The sequence below is a fragment of the Musa acuminata genome, chromosome BXJ2-4 (assembly GCF_036884655.1).
Source record: "Musa acuminata AAA Group cultivar baxijiao chromosome BXJ2-4, Cavendish_Baxijiao_AAA, whole genome shotgun sequence".
Taxonomy (NCBI): Eukaryota; Viridiplantae; Streptophyta; class Magnoliopsida; order Zingiberales; family Musaceae; genus Musa; species Musa acuminata.
Window position 1 is genome coordinate 3,952,184 of NC_088341.1, and position 14,872 is coordinate 3,967,055.

General features: G+C 40.0%; 3 protein-coding genes across 5 annotated transcripts; 1 reads left to right on the forward strand and 2 right to left on the reverse strand.

Moving 5' to 3' along the window:
- Positions 1-314: 314 nt before the first annotated feature.
- On the reverse strand, positions 315-944 carry LOC135608916 (cytochrome b-c1 complex subunit 6, mitochondrial-like). Its single transcript, XM_065101978.1, has 2 exons — positions 710-944; positions 315-635 (listed from the first exon to the last, which is right to left on the reverse strand). The coding sequence occupies exons 1-2, from the start codon at positions 824-826 to the stop codon at positions 468-470; spliced, it is 285 nt and encodes a 94-aa protein (XP_064958050.1). The 5' UTR covers positions 827-944; the 3' UTR covers positions 315-467.
- An 839-nt stretch (positions 945-1,783) lies between these two features.
- On the forward strand, positions 1,784-8,843 carry LOC103980660 (two-component response regulator-like PRR95). Of its 3 annotated transcripts, none has more exons than XM_009397115.3 (8): positions 1,784-2,048; positions 4,564-4,728; positions 4,834-4,964; positions 5,084-5,209; positions 5,633-5,786; positions 5,892-6,225; positions 7,558-8,269; positions 8,462-8,843. In XM_009397115.3, exons 1-8 carry the CDS (start codon positions 1,850-1,852, stop codon positions 8,570-8,572), a joined length of 1,932 nt encoding a protein of 643 aa, XP_009395390.2. In that variant the 5' UTR covers positions 1,784-1,849; the 3' UTR covers positions 8,573-8,843. The 3 variants fall into 3 exon arrangements, with proteins under 3 accessions (XP_009395390.2, XP_009395391.2, XP_064959022.1); XM_009397116.3 differs by having other exon boundaries at positions 5,895-6,225; XM_065102950.1 differs by lacking the exon at positions 1,784-2,048 and adding an exon at positions 4,194-4,329 and having other exon boundaries at positions 8,462-8,736.
- Positions 8,844-9,562: 719 nt separating this feature from the next.
- LOC103980661 (B-box zinc finger protein 20-like) lies at positions 9,563-10,917 on the reverse strand. Its single transcript, XM_009397117.3, has 3 exons — positions 10,512-10,917; positions 10,022-10,366; positions 9,563-9,948 (listed from the first exon to the last, which is right to left on the reverse strand). The coding sequence occupies exons 1-3, from the start codon at positions 10,695-10,697 to the stop codon at positions 9,694-9,696; spliced, it is 786 nt and encodes a 261-aa protein (XP_009395392.1). The 5' UTR covers positions 10,698-10,917; the 3' UTR covers positions 9,563-9,693.
- Positions 10,918-14,872: the final 3,955 nt, after the last annotated feature.

Genomic DNA, 14,872 nt, shown 5'->3' on the forward strand with positions numbered 1-14,872 from the left:
ATGTATATATATTATGGAGTCTAGTTTAAGTGGGGTGTGTGTGTGTGTATCCTCTGAAGTTTGTGGTCTTTCTATTTGCTTCTCTAAATATAATTTTACCACATGTATATAGCCCTATAAATATCAAACAATTGCATAAAAATGTTGAAACTCAAAATAGCTGTTTATATTCTTTTAAAAATATTATATATATATATATATATATATATATATATATATATATATATATATATATATCTCACAGGTTCATGGAAGGCTACATGTATCCAACGACAAGAAACACAAGATCTAAGACGAAATGTGAATAATAATGGCCACAATCAATTTATTTGACATGTACGATCATGAACACAAGTGTGTATACATATCCAACAACAAAGTTGCCGATTATTTTCGTTTATACGTCCACATGGCGACACAGTCGAGTACAGAACGATCACCACGTCCTCATGCAGACGTGAGAAGGGTTAGGGCGTCTGTGCAGTCGCAGTGGCCACTTCCTCCGCGCTCTTCTCCTCCTTCTCCTCGGCCTTGTGCTCGCCTCCTTCCACAGCAGGCTCAGCCTCTTGGGGTTTCGCCTCACTCGATGTCTCTTCCTTGCTCTCCTCGGCAGTCTCGTTGGATTCCGCCACGACCTAATAGACACAGTGTCAGATCAGGGAAGAGACGCGTAAGAGAATCAACGGCAGCCAGTTAGGCTCTTTGGTACCTCAGCGGCCTCGGCGGTGGCGGTGACGGTCACGTCGGTGGGAGCTGAGTTATTGGCTGGTGGACCCTCAGGAGCCTGGCCTTCGGTGGTCGTCGGTTTACTCGCACAGCCGCCCATGGTTTCTTTTTGGCTGTGGAGGAAAAAGCGTTTCAGATGCTTGGAGGAATGGCGAGGTGGAAGTGAGCAGCTGACCAGTTTTTATAGGGTGGCAGGATTAGAGAGAGAGAGACATGGGTGGTGTGAAGGCTGTGTTTATATTTAGGGAAGGAATGAGCGGAGGATGGGCGACATGGTTGTTGAGGTAACGTTGGCTCCTTCAAATGGATATGTAGAATTGCATCCTCCTCATTAGCCGCCTCAATTAGCAATAAGATTTTGGGAAAACTTATTATTATTATTTCTTTACTATGATTTTTCAAGAAAATATAATAATTAAAAAATAAACCCTTTAACGGAGAAAATAAAACACCTTCCAAAAATGATAAGTTTCCGGATTATATATTATAATAGCATCAGAAAAGTTGATCCTCTCAATAAAAATGATCATAAATCCATTATAATAATATAAAAAATAACATCTAAAATATTAAAAATAGCATATTTATCAAGCTGGGGTGGTGGCTCGTCGCAAATCGTGTCCATCATGAAACCTCGTACGCCGTCCTCGCGCGACAGCGAAGCCCACAGGAACACGACTTCTCCGGATCTACCGTCCCGTTACCCTGCCCTGCGTGTAATCCTGCTCCGATCCCACCGCCCCGGACGCTCCAATCGGAACCGTAGGTAACGGATACGATGCGTCGCCCCGCGCGTTCTCTTGAACATCTTCCGAAGAGTCCTGGCACGTGGCGCGTCGAGGACGACCAGTTGCGGGTCGAATCGGATGCGGGGCAGGGGAAATATCTGAACTCGTGGCCCAGCTCGAGACATGTCACTGCGGGCCCCGCGGACCACGGGTGGCGGCAAACGCGGTGTACGTTGACGTGGCCCGCACGCCATCGGGAAAAGATATTTTCCTCGAGGGGATATTTGGTTGCGGCGGAGGCGTGGATCGCTGCGGTGTCGCTTACCTCACCAACGAGCGAACCAAGAGGTGCGAAGGAACAGACGGCCGTGGCGTGGTTAGGGTTGGAGGTGGATATGGGGGCGAAAGAGGAGCGAGGAAGGACAGGTGAAGAGGAGGCGGAGGCGGAGGCGGAGGCTGTGGTGGCGGGAGAAGGGGAAGTGGAGGAGGAGGAGATGGTCTTGCCGAACATGTCGGTTAGGGTGCTGCTTGTGGAGGGGGATGATTCCACCCGGCAGATCATTGCCGCGCTCCTCAGGAAGTGTGGCTACAGAGGTTCGTTTCTTCTCGTTCCACTTCTCCGGCTGATCCTTTGATATGTTACAGATCGATCCCTACTTTCCATACTTCCGCTGATGAAAATGTGATTCCTATCGATACTTACAAACTGAAGCAGATAGGTGTATATCCGTGGCATGATCAAATTGGCTTTTGATTCTTATGATTTGGTTTTGGGATTTAGATATAGGTTAATATTTCATCATTGATGGAATTATTGGACTACGCAAAGTTACAAAGTGGGAGCTGAAATATTCTTGATACTTTGGGTTCTTTAGAGACATCGTGTTAGATAATACTTTGCTTGTTGTTATTGATGAATCGACCTTTGGAAGTATATTGCTACACAAAAATGTTTCTTTTACTATTGCAATGGTCCATTAGTTTTCTTTTTCCGGATTCAGTCTAATCGAACTTCTTATGGATTTAATTTGTTGGACTCAGCTTCAGGAGTTTCCACATATGTGATTGTAAGGAAATCAGCAAGCGTGATAAAGACTTTTTAGATAGGAAAGAGGTTCTATGTTCCAATGGGCTCTGTGATGAAATTAATATATTATCTGTTCGTCCTATGATTACTTGATGATTTGATGGGTGACAATTCGATGGGCTCTGTGATTATTTGATGGGTGACAATGTTAAATCTAAAGGCTCTTGCATTTCATTTCATTAAGTTCCATTGTTTTCCTTTAATTCATGTTGCTTAGAAGATTCATCAAGGGGTTTGGGTGAAACTGAAAGAATTCCTTGGTTAGATACAATCTAAAGGCTAAATGGTAGAGGATGAATACTGGGGTAGACAGATGATTAGTTTCCTGTTGTGGAAGAAGGAAAGATCTCAGTAATGATATATTGGTTGTGATCAAATGACATGCCATGAATGGCAATTAATTTGCCATAATGCTAAGTTAAGAAAGTATACATATATATATATATATATATATATATATATATGTATATATATATATATACATATACATATATAAATATATATACATATACATATGATTATAAATATATATATATATATATATACATATATATATATACATATACATATACATATATACATATACATATACATATATACATATACATATACATATATACATATACATATACATATATACATATACATATACATATATACATATACATATATATATATATATATTCAATTAAACGAGCATAGTCTTGTAAAAAAACATTGAGTAAATACAGGGGTATTGATGAGATGCAGACTATAAAGGAAAAAAGAAACTAAGTAGGTGGAAGTGAAAAGCTGAGTTAGATCCCTGTTGTTCATCTTTTTGTTGCTAGATGTTGTGTTTAAAACACATGAGGTAAGTATTGAACATTTAGGAACATGCCAAAGTAGGACTACTAGAGGAACCTTTAACATATTTTTCTTATTTTAATGTTATAAAATTAACAACTCATACAGACTATAAAGGAAAAAAGAAACCAAATCGGTGGAAGTGAAAAGCTGTGTTAGATCCCTGTTGTTCATCTTTTTGTTGCTAGATGTTGTGTTTAAAACACATGAGGTAAGTATTGAACATTTAGGAACATGCCAAAGCAGGACTACTAGAGGAACCTTTAACATCTTTTTCTTATTTTAATGTTATAAAATTTGCAACTCATACATCCTTACAGGCCTCAATTTGCTGTGAACACTGCAAAATGGCCAGCTGGATACAGGAACTTCAAGTTTTTCTTTCCCAGAATTTATTTTGATGCATTTGACGAGTAGCTTGTTACTCTAAAATGCTGTCATTAAAAGACAATTTAAAAATGCTTTTACAATCAAGACAATTACAGCCTTTTAGTATTGGATTGTATTAGTGTACGGATCTTTATTACATAGGATTTCACCTCACAAAGTCTTGCTGTGTGCAGATCATTTAACATCTTTTGTGATTATGCATTTACTGTGTAAATGAAAGTCGACTTCTTCTATATAGTATAGCTTTCCTATTAGGTTTCTGTATGTCAATAACCTAAAATTAGGAACTTTCCCACATTAGGTATTGCCCAAGATGATTTTTATGTCAAACATTTGTAGCAGGGTATCAAAACTAGTGTTCACAGTTTATGAATGAGAATGGGAGAAAAGTAGGAAGGACACAGAGAACACATACAACAGAAGGACCGATAGACCTAAATCCAAACTAGAAGAGCTTCTATAGGAGACAGAGAACACATACAACAGAAGGACCAATAGGCCTAAATCCAAATTAGAAGAGCTTCTATCAGTTCTACCTGCCTCCACCAGAAGGTAAACTCTTGGTTCTAAACCATACACATATTTCAGCAATAAGCTTTAATCTTTTAGATCAACCAACTACAGTTTACTGCTTGCTTTAGTCTTTTATGATGCAGGGATCACATCCTTCAAGTTTTTCATTCAGAAGTTCCATTTGTATGGAGTACCATGCTTTTCAATTTCAAGATAAACTGGCATTTTTAAGATGGAAATATCCTTAAAATTTTTATGTTTCGGATCCAACAGTTGCTGCATCATCATCAGATGGCTTGAAGGCATGGGAAACACTGAAGGAGAAACCCCAGAGTATAGACCTTGTTTTGACTGAAGTTGACTTGCCATCAGTCTCTGGATATGGCCTTCTCAGCATGATAATGGATCATGAGACATGCAGGAATATTCCAGTCATAAGTATGATTCGTGATTTTTGACTTCTTTCCTGTAATGCTTTTTGAGAAGAGTTTCTTAGCAGTAATACTTAGGTCACAATACAAAATCTTCCTTTGATTCATCCAGTGATGTCTTCACATGATTCCGTCAGCATAGTTTTCAAGTGCATGTTGAAAGGTGCAGCCGACTTTCTCATTAAACCAATCCGCAAGAATGAGCTTAGGAATTTGTGGCAGCATGTTTGGAGAAGGCAAATTGTAAGATTCATTTACATCTTAGTCATCAGTATCCCCTCTAACTTAACCATTGGCTTTATTGTAATATTTCTTCTTATCTGAGCATATATTGATATTTGCATAATTGCATTCTCTGTAAGGCAAGTGTACAGAGTGGTGTGCATGAGATTCAAGATAAATGTGATGCAAAGCATAAACTGAAAGCTCATTCCAGAAAAGGAGGTCATTCAACCGATTACACATACAAGGAATGCAGTGATGCTCAAGTAAGAGATCTTCATACTATATTTAAATTAAGTGTACAGCATATATGATATGATTTCCATTAAATGATGGATCATTAACTTCCTGTAACTCTATTTGTGGAATTTTTTTCCCTATTACAAGATTACTGGATCTATACTTCTCCTACATGTAGCCTAAACATCAGAAATAATATTAGAGATTCTACATACAATTTTCCTATACTTTGTACTTGTTATAGCTTGACACAACAGGGTATGTTTTGACAATCTCAGTTATCATATTTTTTTCTTGTGAAATTATTTCTGATTGTAAGCACAAGATTGATCTTTATTTTAGGATATTTTTCTTTCAGTGAAGTGTAGCACGCTTCTGACAACATATCTGAATGTAGAATTGTAAATATAATTTCACCTAGACACTACACTTTTCCACCTCTTGTGCAGAGCTCTTGTGCAAGGTCAGATGTGGCAACTGACATTAAACACAACCACTTGGAGCTCAAGCAGCGAAAAGCAGTGGAAGCATCTGTAACTCTGAATGATGGAGAGAATATTCAATTCTACAATGCACCATTCTATAATGAAAATGCAGCTAATGGTACTATTTTTCGTCATGTTCAATTTTCATTTTTCTCATTATGACAATTTGGGACTTTATGCAACTGAGATAAGCTGGTTCTGTTTAAACTTGTTACTGTCACAGCAGCTAGTAAAAATGTGGATGTGATACAAAAAGAATGCATGGACTCCAACACTATCACCAATGAGAAAGATGGCCAGAAATGTTATCATGACATAACTTCTATAATCCGAGTGATTGATAATCAATCAAAGGGTACTCTTCAATCTAGAGGCACAAACACTGTTCAAAGTGGGTCTTCAGACATGGCAATTCATGATATTGATGTTATTCATAAGTCTTGCCCCACACCTCACTTGGAGCTCTCTCTAAAAAGATGCGAGAGAATATTTCCTGAGAAGCATGACTGTGATGAGATCAATGTGTGGAACCATTCAAATTCATCAGCCTTCTCACTGTGAGTGTTTCATTATACTTTAATTCACAGCTTAACGCTCGACTAATTTTTTGATCTTCATATTAGTAAATCATAGACATTGCGCTTATGCAGAGACAACCTTGTTACCCATATTAAGGTTGCTCTATTACCACCTGGTTGCAGCAGTTCTAGTCATGCAAACAATCTCTTTGAGTGCAGAGCTATGACCGTAATTTGACCCTCTCAATCCCCTGCAATGGAGGGAGGAGTCGTCATTCACAATGATACCTTTTTTAAAATGAGGGTTTACATTCGAACCAACATTCATATATTGTTAGATCACATGAAATGAAAGTTGACATTCTTCACCCAGTGAAACATTTGAAAATTTTAGTTTATCTTATCCGAAATAACATCTGATTAGTTGTGTTTATCTAGTTGGGGATTATGTTGATTCTATGAACTCCTAAGGATCTGAAGATGGAACATTAGTCAAACATGTAGCATACGCCTGTTTTACATAAAAACGGGCTTAAAATGATCTAATTTCTAGACATATTTCTAATGTCGGATTTCAAGAGGGTATCCAAAATCAAGAATTTCTACAGCATATATTCAATTAAAGAGATTGGACAAGTAGTAAAATGCATGGACTTAAAAGATTTCAGAGTTTGTGCTAATAGAATATAGTGTTCTTGTATGCACATGGCTGGTTCTAAGGACTATTTTCGTTTTTTATTAGAAAATCAAAGCTGACGCCGGATTATTCATTGTCTATGAAGGAAAGTTAAAGGAAGAAGATATTTGGATTAGAGCTATTAGAGAGGCATGATGTAGAATTGATAGTGTATGAGAAAATGGATTTTTGTTCTTTTTTTCCATCACTGGATTTTATGTTCATTACAAACAGAACGATCTAATTTCTCTACCAGATCTAGACTACATGAAAACAGCCTTTATACTTGCAGAGTATAGCTTTGTACACTAATCCTTTTTAGCAGCAGCAGGAGCCTCATACATTGGGCTGCCTTACTTGATATTGACTATTTTTGGCAGTCTTTATTAATTGGTCAAGATTATGGTGTTAGAGACCATTGAAAGAGGTTTCTTCCTTTATACTAATTCATGTTGCCCGCCTTTTCCTCTTTGCATGTCTTTCCCAATAGGCCTTCTCTTTACTGTATCGTAAAGGGAACTAGGTGGAAAATTTAAACATTCAATTTTACATACTTGCTTTCTTATGAACCTTTTCTCCTCTTTTCCGTGCATCCTGTGAATGATTTTTTATGATAAAATAAGTTGGATCTGTTGTAGACATTATCTTATATCCATAATTTGTCATAGAACTACTCAACCTGTCTTTTACTACAGGTACAATTCCAGAACAGTAATGCCTACCTCGCTGAATTCAGGATCTAAAGGCAATGACCCGAATTGTACTGAACATTCAAAATATCAAGGTTCTACTATAAATATGGAAGAGACGACGTTCGAGGTTGTAGAACATTCAGTTCAATGCAATCCCCTTCAAGTTATTCCATTCACTCTTCCAGTTGGAAACATGCCCTTGTGTTCTGAGTATGATACAGCAATGCAACACATGATCTATACAGAGTCAGATCATCAATTTTGGAGTACAAGTCCATCTGTTTGGCTAAAAACTACCACAGAGACAAACTCATCGCACCAACCTACCCAAGAAGACCAGGTCTCTGTGGAAGGTGGCATTCCAGATGGCAAGAACACTAGAAGTTCATCTTATCATTATGTGCAAGAGCAGGAAGAACATATGGAAGTCGATAAACAGAGGCACATTTTATCAGCAGCTGGTGAAAGTGGTAGTAGTAGCATATGTAATGGTGGAAGAAGTCAACCTAATAGCAGTGCTAGTGGGGGTGTTCTCAGTGGTACTACCGGACACACGTTTGCAACAAATATTTTCAGGCCCATCACAGTGACGGTAAATGATGAGGTCAAATTGGCTCGTGAAGGAACCAAGGTTACAGATGGTAGCATGAGCCAAAGAGAAATGGCTCTAAACAAATTTCGATTGAAGAGGAAAGAAAGATGTTTTGAAAAGAAGGTACTAATTTATATTCGACTTTATGGTTCTTAGAGCAATCATCATTTTCGGATTGAAATGAAGCAAACTAGATTCTTCTCGGACAAGACAAGCTAGTGATATGAACTTGACTAGTGATAAACAAGATAACAATCGAAAGCTTCATCGTATACGAAATACTGATTCATGGTGATTTTATTTTGAGTTTCACAGGTTCGGTATCACGCCAGAAAATTACTTGCAGAGCAGCGTCCTCGAGTGAAAGGACAATTTGTTCGTCAAGCAAAACTCAATCCTCAGCCAACATTTGCAGGTGCCTTTTAGAGTGATTCAGCCGCTTGGTAGCTTCGGCATCCGAAGACATCTTATCATGCAAGTCAAATGAATGGGTGTGCTTTGTGAAATAGAAATTCAATATGAATTGAGGTGGAATACTCGTCAACAAAATTCTCAAGAACATGTGGTGATTTGAGGTATTTACTTGCTCAGATCGAATGTGAGCTTTTTTTGTATGTTGTATATAATCATACGTTGTAGTTGTCTTGTTTGTTTCTTGTCTCTACATGCTTTCATCAACTAGTTTTGATGTTTTTCACTTTCCTCTGTCATCCTTTTCTCTTACATTTCTGTGATACATACTATATATATATATATATTGTTTGTCATGAGGTAACTTGGTCTATCTTTGCGACAGAGTTTCAAGATATATATATATATATATATATATATATATATATATATATATATATATATATATATATATATATATATATATATATATATATATATATATATATATATATATATCTAGATCTTATTCCACTCTATGAGACCTTGGCTGTTTGAGCTTCCATGGAAATCCATGAAAAGGGCTTCCTATCGAAGCTCAAACAGCCAAGGTCTCATAGAGGGCAATAAGATCCTCTCCTTGCAAAAGGGAAGAGTCTTGAAACTCTGTCCCAAAGATAGACCAAGTTATCTCATGACAAACAAATAATGTCCTTTTTTTTTTTTCTTGTTGTTGTTTTCCTTTCTCACCTCAAAGGAAGCCAAAAACATGTAGCGAAAACCAAGTTGCTGTTGAGAAGTCTCAACAGACAAACGATTAATTACATATTATCTCGTATAATTAGTTATTCTTAGTATCTCGTTTCTTATCCCTTCAAAAATTATATTTGGATTCTTATACTTATGAAAGTAAAAAATATCATACGTATTCAGTGATAAATCGCAGAGAGACAGGGTTAGCACTTGTTTAGTGGTAAATTTTATGATATTTTAGTTAACTCCACGAGGAAAAATAATAATAAATATTTTATTTTTATAAATATAAAAATTTCAATCTGACTTTTGAAAGGATAGAGATATTAAAGATAATTAATTACAAGCTAATATGTGATTAACCCCATGCACACCAAAAGCACAAAGCCAAACTTAACTCAGTGTCAGGACCAAAGAGGGCGCCTTCGTCTCTTGTTGGGAGTCGGAATAGGGTGGCTCTGAGGCACCACGAGCGCCTGCTCGGTCCGCTCTCGGAAGTTGATTCCTACCTTGTTGCCTCCGTGCCGATGCTGGTCGTGGGCGGCGCCGCCGGCAGGAGGACCTGGTGGAGGAAGCTGAGGTACGTGTGGCGCGCAGATGGTTTCCAGCCCGCCGCCGCCGTCCAGATCAGCGTCCAGGGAAGGCAGCGACTCATCCACCTGCACACCATATATTAGCTCTCGTGATGATTCGATCTTGGAGCCTTTTCTGGATGTATTTGTAGCTGTGGACCTTGGAGAAGCCATCCATGGCGACGTTGGCGGCCGCATCATCATCCAGTAGGTCCTCAACGTGCCAGCCTGGGCACATCTTGATGAGATACTCCGAGATGCTACTGGCGCCGAAGTTGGCTGTGGCCGAGGTCGTAGAGGCGGCGGGGACTATGGCAGTGGCGGAGAAGCTATACGCCGCCGTCACTGGCTCGGGTTCCGAGATGGGAGCGGCGGAGAAGCGGACGCCGGTGAGGAGGAACCTGCTATGCTTCATGGTGAGGTGGTTGGCGCTGTGTATGGAGGCATCGCAGGCTCCACAGAGGATCGCTCTGTCCTCTCGGCAGAACAGAACTGCTCTCTTCTCCTACAAATCATACCACCGTAACTCTAACTCTTTCCCCGTAAAGATTCGAACTTTGGCCGCGAAACGACGCCATGGAATGGATCTTACAGCAAAGCGTTCAAAAAATCTATGGAGCCTCTTGAATCGGTTCTGATACTCGAACTACCTGACAGACGTCGCAGAGGGGATTGGAGCGGACGGAGGGGGAGTCGAGGGAGAAGCGGCGGTGCTTGCCGGCGAGGATGTTGGCGCAGTGCACCCGGCGGTCGCAGGCGTCACAGAGAGCGGCCTCGTCCGCGCAGCAGAACACCAAAGCCTCCTCTTTGCCGCAAACATCACACTGTATCTTCATCTCTTACTGTCACACGGAAATCTCTCCTTCAAATCTGAGTTAATGGAGTTGTAGAAGAAGAGCGGAGGAGGCACGCACTGCAGAGAGAGAGAGAGAGAGAGAGAGAGAGAGAGAGGGTGTGTTCTTGGAATGCTTGTGGACTGACATGACGGATTACAATGAATTGGCCAAATCATGGGAAAGAACAGTAGTAAAGAAAGATCCCTTGTTGGCGTTCACGTTGGGAACGTGGTCCAACCGTGGAGCTTTTGTCGTCAAGCCGTCTCATTTCGTTGAGGATCTTATTGGATGGCAAGAGTGTTGTTAGGATCGAGAGCACTAAGAGGGGGGGGGTGAATTAGTGCAGCGAAAATCTTACAGCGATTAAAACCAAAAGCTGCGTTCGTTCAATAAAAACTATTATGATGCAAAAGCTAATTCTCAGTTTGTATCTAAGCGCAGTTTACGTCTAAGCGCAGTTTGCGTCTAAACACAATTTGCGTCTAAGCGCAGATTGCGTCTAAGCGCAGTTTACGTCTAAATGCAGATTTACGTCTAAACGCAGTTTTACGTCTAAATGCAGATTTACGTCTAAACGCAGTTTTACGTCTAAACACAGATTTACGTCTAAACTCAGATTTACGTCTAAACGCAGTTTTACGTCTAAACGCAGATTTACGTCTAAACGTAGTTTTACGTCTAAACGCAGATTTACGTCTAAACTCAGTTTCAAAGGGATTTGAACTTTAGAAACTCGTTCGTAAAAGCGCAGAAGACAATTTTGCAGAATCAAGGCGTAAACGTAAACTGCGATGTAAATATCGTACGAAAACGCTGGTTTACGTCTGAAAGCAGATTCGGACAGATCAGCACTTAAAAACTTGTTCGTGAAGGCGTAGAAGACAGTTTTGCAGAATTAAAACGTAAACGTAAACTGTAATGTACAAAAACACCGATTTACGTCTGAATGCAGATTCGGAAAGAACAGCACTTAGAATTTGTTCGTAAAAGCGCAGAGAGCAGTAGTTATGAAGGAGATTTGCAGTAATGATAAAGTGCTCAAAATAAACGCAAACCAGAGATTTAGAGTGGTTCGGTCAGTCTTGACCTACTCCACTTTTGGCTTCCTCCACCGACGAGGTCACCGACGTCAACTAGAGGCCTTCCTTCAATAGGCGAAGGCCAACTGCCCTTTTACAGTTTCTCTCCTTTTGACAGGCTCAGGAGACAACCTTTACAGACCTTTCTCTCCTCACTTTACAACTCAAAAACTTGAAGAACAGAAGGAGGAGACTTAAAGGCTTTACAACACTTTTGAGCTCTTAGAATCACAGAAAAGATCAAGATTTCGGTGTAGGTCTGTATCTTTTCAGTGCTGAATGAGTGGGGTATTTATAGGCCCCAACCCAATTCAAATTTGGAGCTCAAAACGATCAAATCCCGGAATTCCGGGATCAGGCGGTTGCACCTCTTGACTGGAGAGGTTGCACCGCCTGGCAGAGCTCGAAGACTGAGCTCAGGCGGTGCCACCTCTCTGTCAGGGAGGTTGCACCGCCTAGTCTTGCTCGAAGACTGAGCTCAGGCGGTGCCACCTCTCTGTCAGGGAGGTTGCACCGCCCAGTCTTTCTCGAAGACTGAGCTCAGGCGGTGCCACCTCCCGGCTGGGGAGGTTGCACCACCCAGTCTCGCTGGGAGGCTTATCCCAGGCGGTGCCACCTCCTGGCCTAGGCGGTTGCACCTCCTGGTGCAATCAGGGTCCGAATGGTTAGCTCCATTCGGCCCAATTTCAGTCTTTCAGGGGCCCAATTGCCCCAAGATTAAGCTAATGGGATCACCTCCCATTTTCCAACTTAATCAACGTGCTAACTACGATTAGATCTAAGACAATTTATGCAGCTTTGCTTTGGTGCGTCAATCGCTTCTTCCGGCGAGTTTCCGGCGAACTTCCGTCGATCATCCGATGAACCCTCGGTGATGCTCCTGCGGACTTCCGGCAAACTCCTGGACTTTGCGACGATCCACTTGGCAAGTTCCGACGAGCTTCGCTTGGCAAGCTTCTGGACTTCTCGGATCTGTTCTCGCAGAACCTCCGACGACCGTCCGAACTTTCGTCGAACTCTCGAACTCCCAACATGATCATGAACTTGACTCCGGCGCAACTCCTGCTGCTTGTCTAACTTTCATCGTAGTTAATCCTGCACACTTATCTCAACACATAGATTAGACAACAAATGACAATTGACTTCATCGTCAAAATCCGAGATTCAACAAGTGTGTGTGTGAAGCTAATCATTTAGTTATGGATCTTATAAGATTGCTCCTAATACTTTGTATTAGATCTTAGTTGAAGTTAATGACTCTTGGTGACAAGGAAGGCTGGTTTCAACTCATCTGGATTGCAATCTAATCGATAGTCTATGCTAGTTGAGAGTATCTTACTTTTTTGTTTTTCTTTCTATTTGGCGTGAAAATTCGATTGATACTTAGTACAGCGTAGAATGATTTCTTGATCATTAGTATGTTTGCTCAACGTGATTGTGATCTATTGGAAAAATGGGTCTAAATAATCTATTTGGAGCAATATGAAAATGTGATTCCAAGCTGCACGTATAATCTGTTGTCAGATCGATACTTAAAACCGTGCTACAAACTTCCAATTATACCTCACTTAATACAAAATAATAAGAAGCTTATTATTGGCGGCCTCCTTTTTTTTTTTCTATAAACAATCTTTCGCTATTCATAACCCCTTAAAAAATATTATTTTATTAGTTATAATCTCAATATTACTGATTTTATTTATTTATTTATTTTCCTTCCCCGAAACCTTACGCTTTATGACAATGTTGTCACTAATTGTCGCTCTACGCTCTCTAATGAAGTCATCATCGTCTTGCTCTCACAAACATGAATGATCTCATCGAAGGAGCCGAATGTGATCATGTTGGATTAGGGTTATACGAGTAGCAAAAGTCGTAATTGGTATGGCCTGAGAGGGTATTGACAATGATATTGATAATAAGGTACTAAATTCAAACAATGTGATCGTCCGATGTAAAGTAGAGGTAGCGACCATCAGAGAAGGAGTGGTTAGAGATGCTCTCCTCCAAAGAGCTCGAAGAGGAGGGAAAAGTCGCTGATAGCCCATATGTAGAGGGTCTTATCATCGAAGGTGAAAGTGAGAGAGAGCTATCTCCTCGATTGTGATACACAACCTTGATAGGCCACAACCATGGTGTTTCCGTCGTCAAGTTCTCTCCTTGAGAGATAACTATGAGAGAACTTGACGACAGAAACAATATGGCTGTGGCTCATCAAGGTTGTGTATCACAATTCAAGAGGAGGGAGAAGAAAAAGATATTTAAATTTATTCAAAAAATAATTTTAAAATATTTAAAAAAATAAAAAATATAATAAATAAGGTTAAGATCCATTTTAGCCTATATGATTTTGGCCATGGACCACTTAAGCCCTATGGTTTACTCGTATCCAAAATAACCTTTACATTTTTTAAAATGTAGCATATAAGCCTCTTCCGTTAAATCTGAGTTAACAGACGTTAGAGTCTGCTTACGTGACATACTGAATCATAATAAATTATTAATATAATAACATATATAATTTAAATTTAAAAAAATTATTTTAGCCCCTGTGATTTTGGTCATGGACAACTTAAGCCCTAGTTTTGCTCGTGTCTAAATAACTCTTATATTTTTTAAAACATAGCATATAAGCTCCTTCTGTCAAGTTTGAGTTAACGGACGTTAGAGTTTGCTTATGTGGCATGTTGACTCACAATAAATCATTAATATGATAATAAATTATTAATATAATAATGTGTATAATTTAAATTGAGACCACCATCAATGGTAGGAGGCATCGTCATGGAAGCGACTACCAGAAGCAGCACCGAGCCACTGCTACCTAGCAGGACATCATAGGCACGTCGTCTCTCCCGTGCTGACAATAAGCTCAAGAGCTTTCAGTCCTGCTTCAAGTGGATGTGCGTCGACCAGTCGGATGCTAAGCATACAATGGTCTCCTAGTCTCTCTTCCTCCTCTTGGGCATCCTTGTCCCCACCGCCTCCCACTTCATCCTCTCCTGCACCCTCATCTATCATGCCTACGACGTGTGGTCTAATTTTCCTCACCCTCACCTCTGACCTCTCCTACCTTTGCCTCTCCGCCTTCGTCCG

What these genes read in the sequence shown, in the direction of transcription:
- LOC103980661 (XM_009397117.3), bottom strand. Translation starts at nt 10,697, where the DNA reads ATGAAGATACAGTGTGATGTTTGCGGCAAAGAGGAGGCTTTGGTGTTC. An exon ending in CCCTCTGCGACGTCTGTCAG is followed by an intron (nt 10,367 to 10,511) that starts GTAGTTCGAGTA and finishes TATGATTTGTAG; the next exon opens with GAGAAGAGAGCAGTTCTGTT. An exon ending in CCATGGATGGCTTCTCCAAG is followed by an intron (nt 9,949 to 10,021) that starts GTCCACAGCTAC and finishes TATGGTGTGCAG; the next exon opens with GTGGATGAGTCGCTGCCTTC.
- LOC135608916 (XM_065101978.1), bottom strand. Translation starts at nt 826, where the DNA reads ATGGGCGGCTGTGCGAGTAAACCGACGACCACCGAAGGCCAGGCTCCT. An exon ending in CCACCGCCGAGGCCGCTGAG is followed by an intron (nt 636 to 709) that starts GTACCAAAGAGC and finishes TGTGTCTATTAG; the next exon opens with GTCGTGGCGGAATCCAACGA.
- LOC103980660 (XM_009397115.3), top strand. Translation starts at nt 1,850, where the DNA reads ATGGGGGCGAAAGAGGAGCGAGGAAGGACAGGTGAAGAGGAGGCGGAG. An exon ending in AATTCATCAGCCTTCTCACT is followed by an intron (nt 6,226 to 7,557) that starts GTGAGTGTTTCA and finishes CTTTTACTACAG; the next exon opens with GTACAATTCCAGAACAGTAA. An exon ending in AAAGATGTTTTGAAAAGAAG is followed by an intron (nt 8,270 to 8,461) that starts GTACTAATTTAT and finishes TGAGTTTCACAG; the next exon opens with GTTCGGTATCACGCCAGAAA.